General features: G+C 31.4%; 1 protein-coding gene across 2 annotated transcripts in view; it reads left to right on the forward strand.

Annotated features, from left to right (window-relative positions):
• LOC115890626 (protein O-mannosyl-transferase TMTC3-like) overlaps positions 1-25,118 on the forward strand; it is a 177,333-nt gene that overhangs the window by 54,972 nt on the left and 97,243 nt on the right. For both annotated transcript variants that reach the window (XM_030910906.1, XM_030910907.1), the window contains exon 2: positions 20,786-20,922. In XM_030910906.1, coding sequence (XP_030766766.1) covers positions 20,786-20,922 — 137 coding nt within the window. The remainder of the gene's footprint in view (positions 1-20,785; positions 20,923-25,118) is intronic.

Genomic DNA, 25,118 nt, shown 5'->3' on the forward strand with positions numbered 1-25,118 from the left:
GGGAAGAAGAAGAAAAGGAGGGATTATAGATAGGAGAGTAAAAATAGATTAGAAGAAAGACATAGATATTTTTAGAGTTAATATTGAGTAGAGAGAAGATATGGTCTTGTCGAGGTGTTAGCAGAGACTATGGAGAGGCAACGAGTATATAGATTTAACAGCAGGGCTCAGCTTAGGTTTGGATCATTAATACGTTGCTTGGGTATAGTTTTTTCATCGGTTTTCTCTTAGTACGCGCCCTTCATTCCATTCAGTCATTCAACTGGAGGCCACAGGGCTTTATCCACGGATTTATTTTCTTCTTAGGGAGTCTGCGAATTTTTTTTTGAGGTGTAAAATACCTTTAAGTAAAATATCTTCTTTTTCTTTTTTTTTCAGGCTGTATATGTTAATAATGATTTTATTTAATAAAAAAAAAAATTTTTTGGAAAAGCGTACCAAAATTTCGAGTAAGGCAGGCAAGTACGGGAGCTTTACAAAATAGGAGATAAATAAGTATTAAGTAATAGGAAGCCAGATCTGTAGAATATACGCAAATTAATACTTTAATTAATTTTTTTCAAAATAATGTTTGTTTAGGGATCCGTGGTGAGACACAACGTTCAAACAGCTGTATGATGTATGAGTATAGAGATAAGCGTAACTGCACCTACTCGTTTAGCTCCGTTAGAAAGCGGGGTTATCCCTCGATACATTATTGGCACTGGATATTTTTTTTAAAATTAAGCTTAAAAAAGCTGATGTGTTTTTCAAAACCATACTAACTCTATGGTTAGTATGTGTATAATCTTCTGGTAAGCGGTGCCTTGAAGTTTTGTATGCACAGATGTGGATGTTATATGCCTTAGTTTGGGGCAAAATTATTAGAAAGAAATTCCCAAAAATGTAGTGGGGGCTTAAAAGTTCTTCGTTAAGAATGGAAATATTAGCAACTTTTCAACTATTACCATTATAAATTTACAATTTAGGGTAGCTAACTATTTTTCCTGAAACGAAGGTTCCTAATAAATGTTACTTCTTTTCCAGGATCAGTTTTCAAGCTTTTAGTTAAATAATTAAATCATGATTTTGTTAAATTACCCTCTATTCGAAGACCTCTCATAAGAATTTTATGAAGGTACTTCTTATTTCCGACACAAGAGCACCCACCCGAGGAGCTTCGTCCATAAAAATCCTTACACGTCGAGCGTTGCGGAAAATAGCTTGAGTAATTAAAATTACGTCATATAAATTTTTTTTAAAGCAGGCCTTTCTAGGGGGCGCGTTAGTCTCCTAATCTAAAACAGTCTTAGGCCACTTTTAATTTTACAGTATATGCAAAGTGCAAGGTAGGGCAATAAAAGCGATGAATAAGTTTTCCCATTTAGTTATGTTGTTAAAAATGTACTTAGTATGCTGGCATGCAAGACCAGTTAAATCATTAATCTTAAGATAACACTTATTCAGAAGTATTGCACTATCAGTCTAAATTATAATATAATTGCATACTTAAATAATTAAAAATTAGTTATTTTTTTTTTTTTTTTTATTGTCTATTTTTTCTATTTTACTCAACGTTTTGATCAGATATATTGCTAACCGTCGGTTGTGAACTAACCTAAAACTACAGGGCTTATATTACAACAATCTTTGAATAAAAAGATTAAGGAGGGATATAATGCTATCAATGTATTTATGCAAGGTAGATGGACAAAAGGCTCTAGGGTGGGGATCCTTGGCAGTTCTGTTTGACGATTTATTGGACACATTTGAATTTGATTCGAAATTTTGTAAATTTGTCAGTCTTTACTGAGCTCATTTTATGTTATTTATGATTTATTCTACTACTGATAGTTGTTTCTTCTTCTTCGGGTGTCCTATGCCGCCATGTCCTATGCCGCACATTGGCGATCATTCGTCTGTTTTATGGCTACAAGATGCAAAATAAAAACACTAAATCACCACAATACACCAAAACACTTTTACTTTTACACTGGACGCGCGTTTCGCTAACCATGTTAGCATCATCAGCAGATGATTATAAACTGTTACCTTTGAACTTGTTTTAAGTTTAAAGAAGTTTATTTTTGCACGGCCGATTCTCCTCTTAACTTCCTCATCGCAATTCCACCCTTCATTTAGGGAGACGCCAAGATAGGTGAAATTTGTGACCCGTTCGATGTTCTCCCCATTGATGTCAAGATGAGTGTTGTACTGGTGTCTGCTGAGCACCATCATTTTAGTTTTTGCAACGTTAATATGGAGCCCAAACTGTTCACCGCATTCGTTTAGTTTATTTAGCAGAATCTGGAGGTCCTCAAGGTTGTTAGCCAGAATTGCGGTGTCATCTGCATAGCGGATATTATTTATTGGGATGGCATTGACTTTAATACAGCACGTCTCACTCTTCAAGGCCATCTGAAAGATTTTCTCAACGTAGCTGTTAAACAGAATGGGTGATAGTCCACATCCCTGCCGAACTCCCTTCAATACGCTGAAGGTTTCCGTTGTTCGATCACCATCAATACGGATCTCCGCCGACTGCTGCCAATACAGTTCTTTAATTATTCTTATGTCCTTGCCATCCACGCCTATCTCCTGTAGTCTCTCCATCAACGGTTCGTGTTTTACGTTATCAAAGGCTCTCTGATAGTCAATAAAGCAGATGAAAACATATTGCCTCTGATCATAGCATTTTTGCACAAGTAGTTTCACAGGGAAGAGAGCTTCTCTAGTGTCAAGACCCTTGATAAAGCCGAACTGTATGTCGCCACTCATCTCTTCGCACTTCCTATATATTCTAGAATGGATGACTCGAAGAAACGCTTTAAGCGCGTGACTCTTTATCTTCCTTAATTTGCTTTTGTTCCAAAGCAGTTCCATGTGGACAATACAGGCTTCCGACCAATTTATGTTGTGCTGCTGGGACTACATGGTCTGTAATAACTGGCTTTGTGGTTTTACCGCTTTGAATATGCTATTTACGTTCTTTAAGTAGTACACCTAGAGAACCGATTTTGTCTCTCCATTATACGATCCACTACATTCACAAAGTATGTGGTAGATGAAATTTTTTTCTTGAATTTACGTTTTTGAGCTGGCAAATATGCTCAGGGTAATGTGCCATTGTCTTAAAAGTTATAAAATAAGTTGTGAATCCAAATACACCCAATTATATTTCAAATAACAATAAATACGTTTCTAGAACTTTCTTAAAATATAATTCATTAAATTGCCCTTAGAATTTCACGCCATACCTTCACTTTGATATTCATCTATTAGCTCAGGTAATAAGGAACTTTCATCAACGTAATATGTTCGAGTTGAAAAGGAAATCTTTGGAATGGAGCGATATACTTTATCCCTTTCTAATTACTTCAAAAGTTGAGTCCGATATATACTGCGGCACCCAAAGGAACTAATTCAAAACTTTGAGCAAAGTTTAGGGCCATTGCGAATTTACTTATTCAACTGAGCTCAACTTTGATACGTATAAGGCACAAAAGGACTCGTAATTTGTATAACGCTTTATGAAACTTTAGGTGGATGTGTTTTTCAAACATTTGGTTGAGATGTTATATGAAATATAATATTAGGGAAAATATTTGTAATTAACAGTTAAAATGTTATTCGTTGCAAATATATGGTATTTACTTAATTAAAACGAAGCCAAAAATTTTAGACACAAGGAAATTAAGACTATTAAATATATCTATAATTATTTACATGAATATTTCATGTAAAGATTGTAATTAAAGATTTATTAAGAAAATTAGAAGATCAATACTACCTAGATTTAAAGAACATATTATGGCTCATAATATAAAATATGGTAGATAGGATAAATTTCACGTTGCTCGATATTGTTGATAAAGAACATTTTATGCTTACATGGTTAGCGAAACGCGCGTCCAATGCAATAGCGGAAAAGTGTTTTGTGTATTGTAGTTATAACTCAAAAAAAGGGGGTTACAATAGAATTATAAAGTTGCGGTGATTGATTAACTCTCCCCCCCCCTCCCCATATCATCTACATCTTTGTTAATATATTTGATTCTACTTCGCTCAACAAGGGGGTCTCTAATGAGACATAGGTAACCTTTCAATATCTTTAGCAACTATATTTTGCTTTCTTTATGTCCCAATATGAACACTTGGATGCAAAAAAAACGCAACATATTTTAAAGTTAAAAGTGTTATGTTTTTCGTTTTAGCTCTACTTTCATGAATCTGTATATAAATCTATCAACTTTAATTCGTAAACTCAATTTTTTATAAACTTTAGTATTGTACAGGGTTAGTTGAAGAGTTGCTTTTTACCTTAACTTTAAAACACCCTATGGAATAATTTCGTGAGTAGCTTTTCCTAAAACATCATTTTTCTATTAGAACCATGTCTTCCGAGCATTTTGTTTTTTGAATCATGTCAACACATACATTGGTTAACAATTTGCAATTTTTTCCACTATCATTGTAGAATGAATATAGAATGTTTAGAAGGGGAGTTAATCACCGCGACTTTACAGATCTATTGTTTGTTCTCCTTTCTTGAGTTATAACTCATCATACAGTCTCTAGCACTATATCTTCAACTATCATTACTTTATGATGTTATTTTTTAATACCACGAGGTGGCTTTGGTGACTATTGTCGTAACATAATTTCGGCACTTATTAGAACTCTATATTAAAATTTAAAAAAAAACATTAAAATGTAACGATACAGGCTTTATTTTAGGCAATATTAATAATACTAATAAAACTAAGGATATTTAAAAAAATAACTGTAAGTACTAAGTATACAAACAAACAAAAAACTTGTAAAAAATACCCCATTACAGCTATTCCCCCCTCCCTGCTATAACTGTCTGTAGACGTCAGTTCATACTGTTAATGAAGCTATACAAATATATTATGTTATTATGTTTTTCCATTCTTTCTCAAGAACCAAGCCAATATTTATTATTTCAGCCATCTTCAACAAGATCAATGAGTTTTGCACAATCTTCGATACTAAGAACCAAATTCAATCATACACAACAATAATCACAATAAGTCACCTCGTCATTACGAAGGATAACATCAAAAAGTAACGATAATTGTAAACATTGCAAAATGTCTGTGGTAAGTTCATTTTGCTCTTAAAAATTAACCAAGGTTAATTTAATAAGGAATATTTTGTTTTTTTAACCAAAAAAACAATATATTCAGGAGACTGAATACGACCATCTAAGAGAAAAATAAAGTTTTAGAAATATTTGCTAACGAAATTATTGCACAGGGTACTCTAAAGATATGGTAAAAAATAACTTTTTACTAACCCTGTATAATCCAAGAACCTAACTCTAAAACCGCAAAAGAACTGCTGATGCTTAGCAGGAATAAAGTTCGGATTACAACAGCCCTCTTGACAGGACACGTGACTGTCAAATGTTGAACCTGAATAAGCTCAACCTGTATCAAGGAAGTCTTTGCTGCAGACTCTGCGATAAAGATCCGAACAAACGAAAAATAAAGAAACAGCGGAGCACATAATATGTCAATGCGAGGCTCTAGATCGCAAGCGACACTTGATATTTGGGAAAGCTAGGCTAGAACCGGGGAAACTATGCTCCCATCCTATCAAGAACCTACATAAATTAGTGCAGGGCACAGGGAGTTGAGAATGGGTGCAGATATGGAGAAAGGGAACAAACACAATTAATAAACTTTACAAACAGTTTGCTAAAAAAATCAAGGAAATTGGACTAAAAATAAAAAAAGATAACATTTTAAACTTGCCCTAAAATTTTTCTGTTGCGTTTTTTTTGGCATCTGAGTATACAATAGAATAAAATTACGTACATTTACATATTATAGATATGCATTAATTAGTGAATGACGGCGGCAAATGAATCAAAAATATTTAATTCTAAAATAAAGAGACGCTTGTTTTCAATTGGAAATAATGGGTTAACATATTTTATACCCTAATTAATAAATAAAATAACAATTCCAAATATTGTAATTGGTTAATTATGTTTTTTTATCAACAGCTTGTGGCAAATGTTATAATAGTTTTGAGTACATTAAATCGTAGGTAACTATGTAATTTAATTTATATTAATAATTTTGGTCTTTATGAATTCGAAATATTTAATAATAAAATTGGATAAATAACAGCAAAAGCGCTGCAAATTATTTTTAATTAACATTTAATTCGCATTTAATATTTTTTTGCTGGGCTTCAACTGTTCTAAAAACCCCTATTCTGTATTTTGGGCTTGATTCATTATATCTTTTGATTTTTTGTATTAAGAGTCCATTTCACTAGTCCGAAAAAGTAGCAAAAAAGCGTTCGGCATTTAACATTTTATGCAAAACTAGCTAGGTATTTTTACACAAATGCAGAAGGAAATTAAAGATGAAGGATTATACTATATGCGTATTGTAGCACATTTTTATACAACTTCTTTATTTTTACGATTTTGATTGTCAAACATCAACAAAATATTCTTTGTGTTTGGACACAATTTTCTCGAAAATAAAGCACGTGTGTTTGGAATTTTGTGTGTGGCGCCAACAGGATCGGGCTAAGCCTTTGGCAGATTTCTGAAATATAATATATATTTCCTTCGGCCCCACACCCGCTTTACCCGACACCTGAGAGCGACCCGAAAATACAGCGTAATAGACTCTTAAAACCGATACTTACATTAAATTATACCAGCAGAATAAAATAAATGTGTAAATAAAAATAAGATGTTTCTTCTCGGAACCGGTAAGTAGCTAATCGACCAATGAAGCCTCTACTAATAGAGCTAGTGAACCTCCATATTCTCCCGATTTAAACAATGTCTCTAAAATATATTGTTTTCCCACGCCCTTTCTAATTTGAAGTTCAATAAAACACAAGTTTACTTAATTAGGATGAGTTGCATAGAGGCCACTAGCTTTTTAATTTTAACAGCCGGGTGGTCGGGGTTCAAAGAAATTATTAAAAGGGCGCCACGACATTATACTCTATGAACTCGGCAATAAAGATGTAACTATTAAGTAGACTTCAACACTAACCTCGAATTGTTGAGTGTAACTACCATGAACTTCAAATGTTACTATAAACTTAAGTGACTCTAATTTAACTGTGAGACTAGACTGTAAATAAGACCACTAAAAATATTTAATCAATTTATTAAACTATGAAAAAGTTAATATATATAAAGTAATGAATGAAATGTAAGAGAAATGAAATGTGTTAAGAAAAGCAAATTGAAATGTACAAAAAGAAGATAGAATTTAAATCAAATGAGAAATAACTAAACCTATGACGTCAAACCCCCTTATCTAACTTAATACTAGATACAATCAGGGTGGTTTATACCCATAAATCAAATCTAAAATTATACAAATATCTAAACAGTCTTACTCTACTCGATGTGATATACTTGACAACATCCTCCGGCTGAGCTACGGCGTATAGCTACAGGGTTGCTAAGGCGGTGTACAGCAGCTCGGTGTACTGTCACTGGAGCCCACGGATGTCAGCAGAGGTACAGGTGAAAGGTAGGTGTTGAGATTTCAAATGATGAACATAAAAAACCCTAAATAACATTGATTGTCTTAGAAAAGAGCCTCAATTATAGAACAAGGACTAGCACAACGTGTAGGAGTTAATAAAGGTAATAAAGAAGGACTAATCAAATCTGAACTTTACCTCAACGAGGGTATATGATGTCCAACGGGTAACTCTAAACACGGGCAACAGGAACGGATGGAATTCTGGACTGTTCTGTGCTGTACGGTCTGGATCGGTCTTCTTGCTCTACAATTACGAACAACCAAATAAGACTTAAGAAAGATAACACTCAACTAATCTCTTTACACCACGTGGGCGTGAAAAAGTCGAAAACCAGTCAACAATACGAATAAAAATCAGTTGAGCATTGACTTAGAATAGGCAGAAGAATTATAGCATACCTTGGAACTATTCGGGGACTTCTTGGGCACGTGGAATCGGGATATCGGTCGGAAAAATTTGGCTATTTAATCCCTTACGGAAATTGGTTGGTGGTCCATGTAAACTCAACAAAATCCAACCACGTTTCTGACCAAATGTGTTTCGGAAGACTTAATCCTTCTTTACGAAGACCTGCTATTCACCAACAGGGAATGCTTCACGAAACGGCGGCCAGTTCTTCACGACGGCACTCTTCAGCCGGGGAGTACACAAGAAGTGATGCAAGGATTCGATTTCCTTCACAAAATCAGATTTCAACCGGAAATTTCCCTCCAGGATATAGATAGAGAACTATATATCTTGACTAGTTCAACTCATAAAAAGGCATAAATAAAAAACGATGTTCTAGATTATTTTCACAGCCATCTTCGATATCCGGTCAATGAACGAACTAAACTCACTTAAATTCCCACAATTAAATGAACGAATTGCACACTGCGATCCACATCAAAAATAACCAATTTAACTACGAAATTTTATCTGATAATTATACAATTTCAATAACCAAAACAAAGGATAAATAAATCCAAAAACATCTGATTTGACCTGACAGTGACAAGTGACGGACAAAAGTGATGATAGAGAGATGGACAAAAAGCCTACTGCTGCTGGTGTGCCTGGTCCAGTGACAATATGTGTAGCTATAGCGCGGTGTATATCGGGTTGCATAATTGTAAAATTTAAATAAAACAATATTTAACAATAAAATTATAGTAAACATGATGCAAAAATAATAGCTATTTGCGATATTTTATGAGCTAGCACACAGAGGTCGTTGCGAGGAAATTTGACTGTTATGTTTATATATAAGAATCGCTTTTAAAACGTCCTTCGACGTTGTGCGATGCCTAGTCGCCATTGATTCCGTTCATTCCAGTCTTTGTCACGCAGGTCCCTTGAGCTCATCGCATTCTTGACACCCTCTATCCAGTTTGTCCTTGGTCTTCCCCGTTTCCTTTCCTTTTGTGGAAGCCAGTTGTTTTGTGGAAGCCCACCTTCTGAGGCAGTCGCGTGTTGTACATCCTTCTCACATGTCCATACCACTTCAGTTGGGCACTCTCTATTTCCTCTACTATAGTTTTTTGTCTACCCATTTTATCCCTGATTGTTTCATTTCGTACTCTATCCAGCCTTGATATTCGTGCTGATCTCCTTATCGCATCCATTTCTACTGCCAGTAATTTTCTTATTCTCTGTCAACCTCCATGTTTCCGCCCCAAATATCAGATTGCTCTTGATTTCTTAGTTTTCTGTCTTTACCTATTTCGTTACTCCAGAGTATATTATTCAGACATTTTATTGCATTTCTGGCCTTGACTATTCTCGAGCTTATTTCATTGTCGTCTTTCCCGGATTTATCACAAGTAACGCCTAGGTATTTGTATTCGTTACATGTTTGTATGTATTCATTATCTAGTTTTATTGCTGTTTGATCCGATCCAATGTAGAGATATTTAGTTTTTGCAATATTCATCTCCAGTCCCCAAACTTGGTATTCCTCTTTAAGTTTTCGTGTCATATATTCGAAGTCATCTTTGTCTCCTGCACAAATAACTTTGTCTTCGGCGAATTGCAAAAATATAAGCAAGATTCTTCACTTATTGATATACCCATTCCTCTACACTTTCCAATGCTTTAAAACTTGGTCAACTATTAATTGGTCAACTATTAATTGGTTGACGTATATATTAAATAAAGTTGTTGACAGGCGGATTTGGATTGTTGACCCTTGTCTTAATGTTTTTCATATTTTAAATGGTTTTGATACTTTATTTCCAGTTTTTATCGAGGAGCAAGACTTTTTATATATCTTTTGTATTGCTGTTATAAGTGTGTGATTTAATCTGGTTAGTTTAAGAGATTCCCACAGTTTGGTGATCGGATCGAGGGACGCTATCGTAAGCTTTCTGGAGATCGACAAACATTAGGTGTATATCTTCATTTATAGCTATTTTCGTTTCTATGAGAAGTTTCAAACAATACATTATCAGTGCAGGATCTCCCAGTTCTAAAACCTGATTGTTCTTCTTCTTCTTGATCTTTGTATTCGTCTTCAATTAGGTCTGACATTACACGACACGTTAAATACATCTACGTCTGACGTCTGAGACGTTAAATACATTGTTTCTGAGATATTTAATTTAATAAATGTCGATTCTCGATATCTATTCTGGCTATACCCCTAAATCGTTTTTTTTTTATTCCTTAGCTTTTCCAATTTTCTCACCTGGTACGGATAGAAGACGTTAATGTAAGAATTCTAAGTGGAATTTAACCCCCTTTTTAGGCTATTATGTATTTAAAAAAATGCCTAATATGAAAAAATCGGTTTTTATTTGTTTTCTCACCCTGTATGTATTTTTTTGACAAACTGTATATTTAAGAATTTAACTAATCAATCTACATCGATCCACGTCCAAAAATATATCAAATCGGAATAATAAGGAATATAATAATCGGAATATTTAAGAATTTTCGTTTAATTCTAAAATAAATAAAATAGATATATTAAAAGTAAAATATAATTATTATACAATAATACTATATTTTCAATTATCTTAAAGTTAAATAATTTTGTGTACTTTTCGTGATTTATTTATTCAATATTTTAAATTTTATTAATTTATGGTAAGCGGTATAAAATGATTTTAATATAGATAGAGTTTTTGTCCTAATCAATGAATATTATTTAAAGTTCCGCTTTGGGTATTTGAAAGCGTAATATTAACTAAATTTAATGGATTGTTTCGATTTATTGTATAAAATGAAAAACATAAATATTTATTTACTTTATCTAAAAATTAAAATTAAGTTACCATATAGTTTAATATTCCGCAATTATTAGAGTAAAATTGTAGAAATTAAGTAATACCTGTGTTTTAAAGTTAAAGGAATATGAATATAATATATTAATATTTAGTAAACTAAGTTTCAGAATTTTTTCAAATTCATTCATTCATTTTTTGGGGTCCAAAGATTTTTTTTCTCGAAAACGGTATTTGATAAGCATATGATACTAGCAAAAAGTTTTATTTTTAGTTGGTTAATCTAGAACAAGTGTAAAAGTAATTTTCATAATTATTTTCCATAAGGTGTTATCTGGGACGCCACGAATCCTATGTTTATAAAAGTATTTTTTAATATTTTTGATAGAGAATTGCCCCCCAATATTTAGACATTCGTTTTTTCAACATCCTATGTATTTTTTTAGTATTTTCTATTCCAGTATTTATTGTCTAAACTAAAAAAAAAGTACAGTGAAATATATGGACTAAGTCCTCTGAATGCTCTACAATATCATACACACCAACACAGACAGGTGTTTTAATCTATGATTTGACCAATCCGCTTACTAGTTACGAATTTAATGCCCATTTAACCCCAATTTGAAATTTAAGCATACACAAGTAGGTCTAAACTCTAATAAAATTTTAAAAATTACTAAACAAACGTAATAACACAGTCTAAAATGCAAAATGCAAAATATTCACCACTTTCTATGTGACATAGTTTGACACAAAATTATAACCTATAATTTAGCAAGAGTTTCACAACTTCTTTCAAAAATATAAAGTCGAGTTCAAACGCATCGGCGCGCGGCGTCCGTTTGTCGTTCGTCGTTCCGTCAAACCAATAATATTGAAATATGATCTGTCATTTTTAAAATAAACCAATAAAACTGGTTAAAAACAACAATAGTCGACCGCATGACGGATTTATATACAGGATATACACAACTTCTCATAGTTAACTTAGAAAATATTAGGAACTTTTTTTAGTGAAAAATAGATTGGGATGGACGACATCCGCTTTTTTTCTGTCATCCTCTGTGGAAATCTTATCTACGAAAAAAAACAGATTATATACTGCGGAAGTTTACCGAATACAAGTCGGACCACCCTCTATAACGGATTTTTATATTTTTGATTGCGATATTGTAAATAAAGCTTACAAATCACTTCAGTAACTAAACAATACATTTTTATGCTATCGATAAAATGATGGAATGGGCGAAGAGGAGAAAAAAATATTGAAAAATATTTTTTTTGTCAAAATGTGCTACGTGAGAATTGAAAAATTCTCGTAACAAGCGTATTCTCCAGAATTCGATTTATCGAATATCGGGAAAATCTTGTTGAGAAAATTTGCGTCAGACGATTTGGCCCGACTGAAAAACGTTTCAATTTCCTTTAAATTTTCCCTAAAGCGGGCACCTTCGTTGGTTTAGAATTACGGTTTTCTTGAAAGCGTCTGGTTTCTGGTTTGTAACCGAAAAAATCTGCTACTTTCTTGGTAATACTGCAGATAGTAACTCAGCTATGATTTTCTTATTAAAGACAGAAAATCAAAATTTATAAGTACTGCCTGTACCATAGTGGCAGATTTGTTTTTTGAGAAAAGGCTGCGTTTTTCGCAATTAGAAGAGAAATTTACAAAATAAAAAGTAATTTTTTGTAAATACGCCAGCTTATTAGTGGCTTTTTTTTAATTATTTGCCTAACCAACAAAAATACAATAATGTGTAAACATTAATGTCATTGTAACAAAACGTCAACGGTTTATTTTTGACGTTCAAAGGTAAAAACTTGAATTTTTTATATAAGTTACTTTGCGAGATATAAAAACTAACTGTATTTATTTTTTTAAATTCACCCCCGAGTAGGAGTGAAATATAAAAAGTATTTTTTCTTGTTGAGGAGAAACTTTTCAATGCTCAGAGAGTTTATCAATGCTCAGAGAGTTTATCAATGCTCAGAGATTTTATCAATGAGTTTATCAATGCATCAATTAAACATCTTACCCTGGCCGGCACAATCTCCTGACCTCAATCCCATCGAGCACGTATGGGACGCGGTCCAAAGAAGAATTTTGAGAATGTGAATGAAGAACAATTTTGAATGAGTTCGGGCCGTGAATGCAGTGAGGCAGGCTGTACCTCAAGAAGTGATCGACAACCTGATCAGGAGCATGGAGAGACGATGTAGGGCTGTAATGAACAGTAGAGGAGGCTATACTCTTTATTAAGTAACAATGGTTTTATTTTTTTTTAATTCACAGTTTAGAATAAAAAAAATGTGTATATTTTTTGAGTTCAATAAAAATCAAGGTAAATTTGAAAAATTCGGTAAATTTCGAATTTTTATTTCCAATACGCCCTGTAAACTATTTGTTTATTTTAATTTTATTATATCAGAAATGCAAATAATAAAATTACTGACGATGGCTGGATAAAATTGTAATATCCCTAGACTTTTCCGGTGTGTGTATTTAACATTTTCTTTCAATCGAAATATTTCGAGCTTCAATTCTGATTCTTTTCAATTCACCCCCGAGAAGTTTTTTTTTTAATTTTAGGAAAAGGACCAGGATTAGAAAGAAAAAGTTTCATAATATATAAAAGTTTTAAGCTTCACTCATAAACTCCCAATTAGTGGAATAAATTATTGGTTTCAATTACACTTTATACTTTTTAGTTTACGATCATTCACAATGTCTCAAAACAATTAAAATTATTAAAATATCCTAACAACAGTTTACAGTAGTCTCTTGTATCCATAGAGAAAGCATAATATTTAGCTTATGAAATAATAAACTTTTGATTTCTAACCAAAATTTTCCTTGGCGGGTGATATCAAAGGCCAAAATGACATTCCTCGTAAATTTTGAAATATAATTATTGGAAAGCCAAAAGTTTGTTAACTTTTTCCACTGATTGAAAATTACTACCACTAATTATGACGTTCTGAATGCTTACATTAAAATTAGGCGAACAAACTTATACGGCTCATTGGAACTACTAATTTATTCCACTGATTTCGAGGTTCTGAATGAAGCTGTAGAGCATCAAATTCTCCATAAAAATGATTTCTATACTTTTTTGCTCAAATCAAAATTAACCGATCTTGGACGTGTCCAATAATTGGGGTGGTATATTTCGACACCAGGAATAAGTCTATGAGGTTTTTTTTCGCAAAAAAAGTTGAAAATCATGCCATTGCCTTTTGCAAATCATGCAGTTTTCTTGTATATTTTAGAGAACTTTTTTTTTAAACTGCCTGTTCTACGCAAATTTTCCCAGGGTATTATCTTAATCTCTGATTGTTATGGTTTTACTCTATGGTTAAGGCCCTAAAAGAGATGCAAATACAGAAAAAAATCCGGTGAAATATATTTTTTTTATTTTTAAACTTAAATAACTGGGTTAATTTTGGACTTATTTGAAAAACGGTAAAGATAAAATATGATTCTTTTATTGAGATCTACAAACCCCGAAAATATTTGCACTTATTTGAGACTCACCCTGTGTATTTCTCCCAAAACTAAATTTGTAAAATAAGTTTCTACCGAAGTACTTGATTAAAATTCAGCCACATTTCGAAGGATTTTACAAGAATATTTCATGGTAGTTATTAATTTATATCATATACCTATATAATATAATTATTAATATACTATATAAAAATATTTTCATGTAATTCAGTATCTATATTTTGTATTAATTTGTATTATGATAAGATAGTTATAATAACTATATTGTAAATAATAATCAATTCAATATTTATTATAAATATTATAACATTAATGTTGTCCTAAATACAAGATTGTCATTAAAATGTTTTTTAAATAATATAAAGTTAATAATATAAATTGTATTTGTGCGTATATGACATGGAGTCGCATTAACAGCAATGAGAGAAAATTGTAATTCTCACTAATTACAGTTACATATTTTAATTATTTCGAAAATTGTATTTTAAAATTATTACACTGTGTTTTAAAACAGCTGCTGTTAATTTATTTTCCATACAAAATTTTAAACTGGCGGTAAATATTTTTAGGTTTTTAATAATATTCATAGCATGAGTAATATTTAAAATATTATTTTATTGAATGATTAAATAAATTTATATATATATTTAATTTTGCATTTCGGGTGAATACAGAATTTTATAATTACCATTTTATTTCATTTAACCCTGGATCAAATTAAATTTGCAGTTTTATAGTAACTCTTTAATAAATATATTGGATGCCAACTAGGGTGAGCCAAAACAATTAACCTATGGAATTTATGGGTTAAAATGAACCTAATGACCGGGAAAAAAATATCCCCGGAAGGTAGGATTTTTAGCTCAATTTAAAAGATGTCGGTGAACATTCAAAATTACCATTTAAATAACACGTAAAAAAATCTTTTTCCGTTTAAAATACCATGACTTTGAAATAGTTTACGATAAAAAAATGACCATCGCGGATTCTTGTAGAGTATAAAAAAAAATAAAGAAAAAAATCAAAATATGCAGTTTTAGTTTTTATTGATTAAAAATTTTCATATTTAGCAAAAAAACTAGATTTAAATAAAATAGATTAATATTGTTAAAAAATATTGTCTATAATGTAGATTTGTAAAAAAAGAATAGTTCTTATATTCATTAATTAATTCTTTATTGCATTTAAAATAATTTATACACTCTTATTAATTCTGCATATTTTTATATTTTTCACTTTTCAAAGCTTTCAAATTACGAATTATTGAATTGAAAAAAATACTCTCAGATATATTTTTTAGTAAATTTTATGCTCTACAAGAATTTGCGATGTAAATTTTTTATTGTAAACCGTTTCAAAGTTATGGTATGTTTATTTAGTACTTGAAAACCTTTCCAAATAAAAATTCACCCAAATTTTTCTGCGGAAATGCATAATTTTCAGTTTTTTTCAACTTTAGAATAGCTGAAACCAGTAACATACGTTTCTGTTTTTCATTCTAGAAATTTTTAATTTTGCATGTCTATTAACATAGACATGCAAAAAAGTTTTGGTTTTGTTTGGTTTGTTTTTGTTTATTTCCGTTTTTTCTCGGTACAGTGTTGATGTTTAAATTACATTATCTACTAGGTTAAGTTCATACCTACACAAGAAAAGTGTTTAGAATGTAAAGCAGGAACATGTTTTCATGTAACTGATTTCAGTTATTTTAAAGTTAACAATATTTTATGAAAATTGACACATTTCCGCAGATCATGTTTTGTGTGTTTATGTTTAGAATGTAAAGCAGGGAACATGTTTTCATGTAACTGCTTTCAGTTATTCTAAAGTCGGAACGAAGGGAATAATGTATTTCCGTAGAGAAATTTTGGTGATTTTGATTAATATTTCTAGTGATTAATATTTGTCATTGTGACTTGGGGAATATATTAGCAAACAAGTGAGCAATTAAAATATAAGAATAGTATAACTAATAGCTTCAAGATATTGATACCAAACATATCAATCCTATGATTAATAAGAGTAGTCTCCCGAATCCCAGAGACCTCAGTACCTGCGGGTGTGGACCTGCTAACTAACAAAAACGTCTTCGGGTTTGTTTTGTGTACCAAGTTTTGAATATTTTAAATTACAAACCTACAAACCATATTTTTAACATAACTTAGGTATCTTTATTTCATTTAAAGTCTTTATTATACAATTGGCCAAAATCGTAACTATTAAACTTTTTTGAACGACCTTGGGTATGTTAAACTATATGGTATATAGTTTGATAACATTTTCATAAATTAATAATATTGTCCGGTATTATCGGCATATCATATTATCGCACAGGATATTAAGATATGGTTATAATAATTGGTTCATCCTGTTATCGAAATCAGATCATATTCGGCCGACAGAAACTAATAGTTTTGGCGCCTCAGAAGCTTCTGCCTGATTTACTAGATACCTAGATATACAACACTCAGGGCATTATGGCGTATTACAGGAAAGTTACACTATGCATATACCGGGTGCGTCTCAAAAGTGGCTCACCCCTATAACTTTCTTATTTTTTCAGATAAAAAAACGAAATTTGGTATGTTAGTATATGGCATAAATTAGGATTGATTGACGTATTCAATTGTTTTTGGTCAGTTCCTGTTTCACCGGAAATGACTACAACTTTTGATTTTTAAATGACACCTTCGGCATTTTCTTAACTTTATTCGATAGAAAATGACATTCTGAATAGAATGACATATCATATGTCAATTCTTGACATTCTCGGTTAACTAAAATTAAATTTTTAAAATTCAATCTAGAGTGCCATGGTTATGTTAAAAACGCCAATTCTTAATCAAGGAGCATTGGAAAAATAGATTTGAACGTCTAATGTTTTTAGTGTCTTGTCCTGGCCAGTTAGAAAATGCTCAAATCGTATTTTTAATCATATTTCATTTTTTTCAAATGGAATGAGGATGGCTCATTCGTATATTTGGAAAAAGCATTTTTTTACGAATAATTTGATACCACACACTTGGTATTCCGAGTCAAATTTTCTTTACGAATCACAGGTTATAATGTCAAATATACCATATGAAAAAATGTCAAAAGTTGACATATCATATGTCATTCTATTCAGAGTGTCATTTTCTTTCGAATAAAGTAAAAAATACCGAGAGTGCTATTTAAAAATCAAAAGTTGTAGTTATTTCCGGTAAAACAGGAAGTGACCGAAAACAGTTGAATACGTCAATCAATCCTAATTTATGTCATATACTAACATACCAAATCTCGTTTTTTTAACTGAAAAAATAGAAAAGTTATAGGGGTGAGCCATTTTTGAGACGCGCCCGGTAGAGCGTATTATCTCAGTAAAGTGTAAACTGTCTAAATTATTTTTAATACAGTGAGACCGGATCTTTATTTATACTTTTTAAGTAACACAGTAAAGCTAACTTTTTAAAATAATTATTTTTTTGTATGGGAATACCAATAGTTTGAAGGAAGTATTTTTCGGAAAGAGATCTATATGTCCGGAAACGTTCTATCCTTTTTTAATATTTCTATAATTCTTGTTAACTTTTGACAAGTTTTGTGTCAATTTTCAGTAAATGACGTATAGAGATTGACCTCTCCAAAATTATCATGGATTGGCATTCCCCAGCCGTCTTCGACGCCGTTTTTTTTTCGTTCATATGTATAATACAAATTGATTGCATATTATTGGTCTACGTTTTATTTATTAATAGATACCATTCTATGTCATATTTCTGTGCTTCATTACTTATGATAATTTATGATTCATAATTCGTAACTTATTCTTAATTCTGGTTATTACAGACTATTATTATAGTTTATACATCTGATTCTGGCAACTTTTAAAGACACATCAGTTGTAACTCATCAAACTGCACTAATAAAAGATATATAGTAAAATTAATAATCTAAAACTTTTTTTAAAAATAAAATTTCTTTTTAAAAGTTTATTAAATGAGAATATTTCAACTCATAAGTAATCTGAGAATATTCTCTAATTATTTTTAATTACATCAACTCTAATTTAATTTTAAACATAGTTTCATAGTCATAGTACTAGGTATTAAAAAGTTTTACACTTCTGCATACTAAATAGGTTTTGGGGAATAATTTCTTCTGAAATTTTAATATTAATATAATTTAACTACTTAGTTAAATTGAGAGTTAAATAAAGTGTTTTTTCTATATTCTTATTAACGTAGATTCATCTATAATTAAGTCAAGTATATCAATTTATTTTATATTTACTTATAGGTTTTGACTTATATTTTTTGTGAAATCGTCATATTTTTCAGTGTAAAAAAGTCTTCGACATACAAAAAAGTACTTACATAAACGTAGATTATTTTCGACAAACCACTTTTATAAAGGTACATTTTGTCGGTTAAATTTTAAAAAAATATGTAGATTTTTACTACTAATTTTCATATTTATCATATAGTTTATATTGGATACTTTCTAACAAACACTCTTTTATTTTTATATTCATTTAATTTTAGAATAACATTTTATTTAGAGAACTTATTATTTTTTCTAATCAATTATATTTTCTTCCAAAAAAAATGATGATAAAACAGTTTCTATCGAAATTTTGGCACAAAAATAATTCAAATTTATGATTTCAGTTAACTATCCAGTCAACATATTCAATTTTTGTTAATAATTACGTGTATCGATTATTTCGATTCCAAGTATCTCGAGAACCATTACTTAGTAGGTAGCAATTTTTACCAAGAGACCTTTTTTAAGCCAAAAACGGCGAGTATATATTTTTTTTCACTCAGTAGTTTTATACAGGTACCGACGAAAAGTTAGTACTCTTCTAACCAGTTAAAACATATTTAGGTGGCGTCCCCTACAATTAGGAGTCGTACTGACTTATCGATTTTGCTTATCTCTATAGAGCATTTTTATTGACATAGCTGGCCATATTACCAGGACTTTCTGCCCCCTACCCATAAAACTAAATATTTCTATTCCATAGTGAATTTCGCCGAGCCACAATCGAAACGAAATATTATGCGAATAGACATAAACTGGCCAGTAATCCAATATTATATCGCTTTGATAGGGAGTATAGGGAGCTTAAGGGCATTCATATACCTTTCGACGTAGGATATAGGTTGCCAAGGGCCTGCTATGCAAATCTAATTTCCTTAGTTAGTTGTGGTGTCGCGTCGGTGTCAGTGCATGTAGGGACGACTGACGTTGGGGGGATCGATTTTCTGGGCTAGAGGGAAATTCAAACGTCGAGCAACGCTAATCTTGTCTAAGCCATAATTGAATATGCTAAGTAGAATCAGTCAATCTAACCTCAAACTACACACACTGGCGGAAAATAATTATCTCTAAATACATGAAGATCAGAAGTAACTCATTACGTTAAAATATCTGGGAATAGTTTCGTACTAATATACAGAGTGATTGGCAGCGTTGATGGGTTAGTTAGTTATTCTATCTCTTGCTTTTGTATTACTCTCTCGAAATTTTAGTCATATCAATATGGGAATTCATAGTCTAGCATATATAGTCTAACATATATTTTTTCACAGCGAAGAACTACAGTACAGTACGAGTCTTTTTAAAGTGAAACATCTACACGCGCGCTGGGAGTAAAAATTCAAGGCCGTAATACGACACGCTACACGTGAGAGGAAAAGTGGTAAGGACAGCATACGCCTTAGAAAATATCGTCCTATTTAAATGAAATCTGGTATGTCGATAGATTGGACTTAGTCCAACTTGACCTTCTATGACACGTGTTACTGTGACAGTTAGCTTTAACGTAAGAAACGTCAAAAGTGGATGTCGTAAGATTGCGACCAAATTTGGTGGGTAAGCTGTATGAGCAACGGTGCTTATACGGTACTACCATGCAAAGTTATTATGACGCGACGTTTCTTTTACATCATGAGTCTAGGACTAAATTTTTATTAAGAATGTATTTTTTCTCAAAATGTCAATAATAAAAAAGTTTTTCCTCTTGTAAAGACAATCCGGAGATATACTGAAAATTATATATTTATGTAAACTGTATACTGTATGTATAGTTTAACCGTAATATTACTTCAATACGATAAAATAAAGTACAAACATGTATGTCATTAAACGTTAAAATGCTCTTTAAACGTAACATTACTCTAGTGACTGTGGATATTTTATTTGCCAAGAATCTCCATCCAACGTATTTTGAGACTGAATTTCAAGGATAATAAAATGCTTAATATCACACTTAAACTCGCTTTATTGTCTTATTTTTCTCTTCCTTTCTACTCTGGATCTTGGCAGCTTTTATAAAAGATCAAAACTCGATTATAGTTTGCTTTCTTTATAAAAAAGAATATGCATAAAATATTTAAATGTATAAAAATGTCTTATACTTTTGCAGTTTTTACTAAAAGAAATAAAATATATTATTTATTTTCAAGTAGCTTTACAACATACTGTCCTACCACCAATACTTTTTTATATTACTGTAATATTCATAAAGTTTTAATGTATTTTTTTTTGTTTGCAGGAACAAAGTCACAAATCGTATCGTCCATTCTGCGTCTTGACCTTTCGTCTGAATTACCTATGGGGTCAGCTCGAACCATTTGGTTACCATCTGGTTAATATGCTACTCCACTGTGTGGTCTGTCTTATGTATTTTAGGTAAGTATTTTAGAGTATTTCACCACAAAATATCATATAAATCTATGTAACGAGATAGAACTACTACCGTATGATTTCAACCAAAAAGGGATGTACACCCTGTACAGTGTATACTGTACAGGGTGGGTCAAATTCGACGCTTTTAAATGGAAACACCCTTTTCTATAGGAGATAGAAAAATACTAATATTGGTGTCTGGAGCTCAATTTTTGTCAAAAACATGATGGTGAAAACCGCACATCGATATTTGTTACCGTTTCGGAGTTACGGGGTGTTTTTTAAAAATATGCATTTTTAACAAATCACTGTAACTTTTTTGCTATGTAAAATTTGGTATTTTTATGGAAACATTTCCAAAGCACCTTTTTACCTAGAATTTAATAGTTTAAGTATATTTTTTTTTAAATTAATAATTTAAGAATTATCAACAGAAAACTTTATTTTTTATATGGGACACCCTGTATATTTTTAATTTATTGAAAATAATTTAAAATTACCTTTCCAAAAATATAACACACTTGATATTTTGCTCGATTCCTCTTCGAAATATAGAGTATATAAAAATTCGCCAGCTTTAATAAATAAGTAGGCTTTGAACGGCACCGGCTGTAATGCAAAAAAAAATCTAGCTGGGAGCATCAATTAAAACGAAAATATTATTTGTTATGAGAGATGCAGACTTTTATATCAATTTAAAATATATTTAACCAACATCAACACATTTAAACTATATCTAATAACAATAAAAATAAATAGCAAACCAAGACATGAGATTTTGCTACAGGTGTTCGACATATCAACCGTCTTCTGTTATGGACAGACGGGGCAGTTTTTGAACATTTCTCGCGGAATTCATTAACTCAGTGCGGGGGAAAGATACCCTCTCATAACTTCTAAGTATTTCTAATTCTTGTCTAGATTATACGGAAGAATAAGGAAACTTTAGTCTTCCGCAAATATATCCATAGGATTAGATCCATGGGCACTAAGTCAGGCGGCCTGGACGCCAACGGCTGGGATCTTGGTTAGCTATTCAATTATTCTAGAAATTGGCTGCAAAAATTTGCTGATAACTTCAGCGTTCAGAGGCGGTGCGTCGTCTTGCTGGAAAAATATGTTTACAAGTTCCATTAAGGGCATATCATCAATAAGGGGTAAGGGGTCCAAAGCCTACTAGTTAAAAGTGGCGAACTTTTAAAAATTCTGTATTTCGAAGGGGATTATAACAAAATATCAAGTGTGCTATATTTTTGGAAAGGTAATTTTAAATCCTTTTCACTTAATTAAAAACATAGAGGGTGTCCCAAATAAAAAATCAATTTTTCTGTTTATAACTCTTAAATTATTAATTTTAAAAAAATTATACTTAAACCATTACAATTTACGTAAAAAGGTGCTTTGGAAATGTTTTCATAGAAATACAAAATTTTCCATAGCAAAAAGTTAGAGCGATTTGTTAAAAATGCACATTTTTGAAAAACACCCCGTAACTCCTTAACGGTAACAGATATTGATGTGCGGTTTTCCCCATCATGGTTTTGATAAAAATTGAGCTCCAGACACCGATATTAGTTTTCGTCTATCTCCTATAGAAAAGGGTGTTTCCATTTAAAAGCGTCGAATTTGACCCACCCTGTACATATATTTTAAGCGGGTAGTAAACTTGATTAAATTCCTCTCATATTAAGCATCACATCACAACTACCGTGGTAGTACTTACAGAATATAGACCATATATCCCTATATAATTCTAAATGCATTTATACTAGGAACCATACTTCAAACTTTAGTAAATATATTTAATTAATTATAAACTTTAATACGTGATATTCTTCAATAATAAAGTCTACTTATAAATGAATATGCCCTTTTTAGGAGCGTAAAACTTGCTAATAGTACTTTAACTATAAAACTATGTTTACAATAATTAGATTACTGTACTACTGGTGGATTTAATCAGAAAATAATTTGAGCAAAATTCCTTGGATTAACTATTTGTATGTAACAAACAATTTGTAAAACACACATATACCAATGTGTTTTCGTGTATATAGAAATCCAGATTTTAATATTCCTTATTTGTCGGTTTTGTTTCCATGGGCTACCAGTAATCAATATGAAATCTATAGCGGTAGAAAGTTAAATAAAGAATATCTTATAAATTACAATAAATATTGAATGCTGCTAAAATCTAAATATTAAAGTATTAAAGAGGTCATAAAACAGGCTCTTTGTTACATATTTTAATACTAAATTTTCTGAAATATATCTACCAATGAATTATCCATTATATTCCTCATTTTTTATTTGTCTTACTACTTTAATATTCCTTCAAAAATGACTAATGTCTAACCTTTCAAATCAACAAATTAAAAAATATTTTGTTATAAATTCCTCTAGTTTAAGCATTTTTTGTCTGTCGGTAAACTTGTTTTGCTATACGTCAGTAGAATTTAGAATTTAGAATTTAGAATTTCTAAATTCTATACGTCAGTAAAAAGCAACTGAAAGACTGGTTGCCTTTGGGATTAAACGAAGTGGAGTTTAATATTATTATAAGTTTATAATACATTAATTATTTTTATCGATATAACTAACGTTATATCGCTTTTCATTAAAATCTTAACATTAACAAAATATTTTCAACTTTTCATTTTAATCTGCTGTACCGTGTGGTGCATCGGGATACAGGACTGGTGGTAAGATATTATCTCCCCAGACGATTTTATGCAAAAAAATTATTAGATATTAAATGCAACAAGGACATCACGGCACTTCATATGATTATATCAAATGACTTAATCACCATTAAATCTTGGTGCGATTCGAACCTCCTGAGTTTCAACATTTCTAAAACTAAAGCTTTGTCGTATAAAAACTCGTTGCAGCCTTTTGTACTTAACAACACCACCATTGACGTCGTCAAGTCTGTAAAATTTGTAGGGCTTGTTGTGGTCAATTCTCTGAAATGGGACATACATATCGAAGCTTTGACGAAAAAATTGAGCTCTGCCTGTTTTGCATTAAGGTCTGTTTCTAAGGAGCTTAACTTGTCAGTGGCTAGAACTGTTTATTATGCACTTTTTGAGTCGCACCTCAGGTATGCCCTTCCATTCTGGGGTAAGTGTTGTGCGATTCAATTTGACCGCATTTTCAGGCTCCAGAAGAGAGCTGTTCGATATTCAATATAATCGAGTTATTTTATTTAATAAAAAACGGTATGTGTTAATACAAAACAAACAAAAACAAGACACCACAGACCAAAAAATATAAAAAATAACTATTTCTTACTTTCAAGCTTTATGAAACTTCTCGCATTTATGATTATATTTATCAATATAACTTATGTACAAATACAAATTTGTAATATTCCGCAGGAATAAATAAAACAACATAAATAAAACAAACTATTTTATTAAAAATAACACTTACCAAATTTTATACCTCACAGGTTGATTAATGAACTTTAATCTTAATTTTTTAAACCAGTACCTTTAGTCATTATTTTTCTGCAGTACTAAAATCCATTATTTACCTATCGTGTGATGTCGATATTTTACAGCTACTCCAGTTTTTAGTATGTGTTTAGTATGGTCCTTCTACCATATTCGAGATGCACTTATCTACGACGAGATGGAATACGAACTTTATTGATAGTAACTTTATTGGTGTATTTGTATAAGACTTTCTGCCTAGGCAGCGACTATTAAACATAATCTGTGCTCTGGGTTCTACAGTTTTCACTCGATTTTTCCTCCACTTGACTTCAAAAGACACAAAACACTCGTAAAAACACGAATCAAAATTCATCATCTTCCAAAACGCAGGGTATTTGACAAAAGTCGTCACAAAATTATAACCTATAATTTGGCAAGACTTTGACAAACGTCAAAAATCTAAAGGCGGGTTCATACGCATCGGCGTCCGTTTGTCGTTCATCGTTCCGTCAAACCAATAAAATTGAAATACGATCTGTCATTTTTGAAATAAACCAATAAAACTGGTTAAAAACAACAAGTGACGACGCATGACGAATTTATATTTAAACCCATCCATAGTTAACTTAAAAATTATTAGAAACTTTTTATAGTAAAATAAATAGATTGGTATGGGACGTCATCTGCTTTTCTTCTGTCATCGTCTGTCGAAATCTTACCTGAGAAAAAAAACAGAGTATAGTTTATTCTTTAAACTGT

Source organism: Sitophilus oryzae, unplaced genomic scaffold, assembly GCF_002938485.1.
Source record: "Sitophilus oryzae breed Bouriz unplaced genomic scaffold, Soryzae_2.0 scaffold_906_pilon_pilon, whole genome shotgun sequence".
Classification (NCBI taxonomy): domain Eukaryota; kingdom Metazoa; phylum Arthropoda; class Insecta; order Coleoptera; family Curculionidae; genus Sitophilus; species Sitophilus oryzae.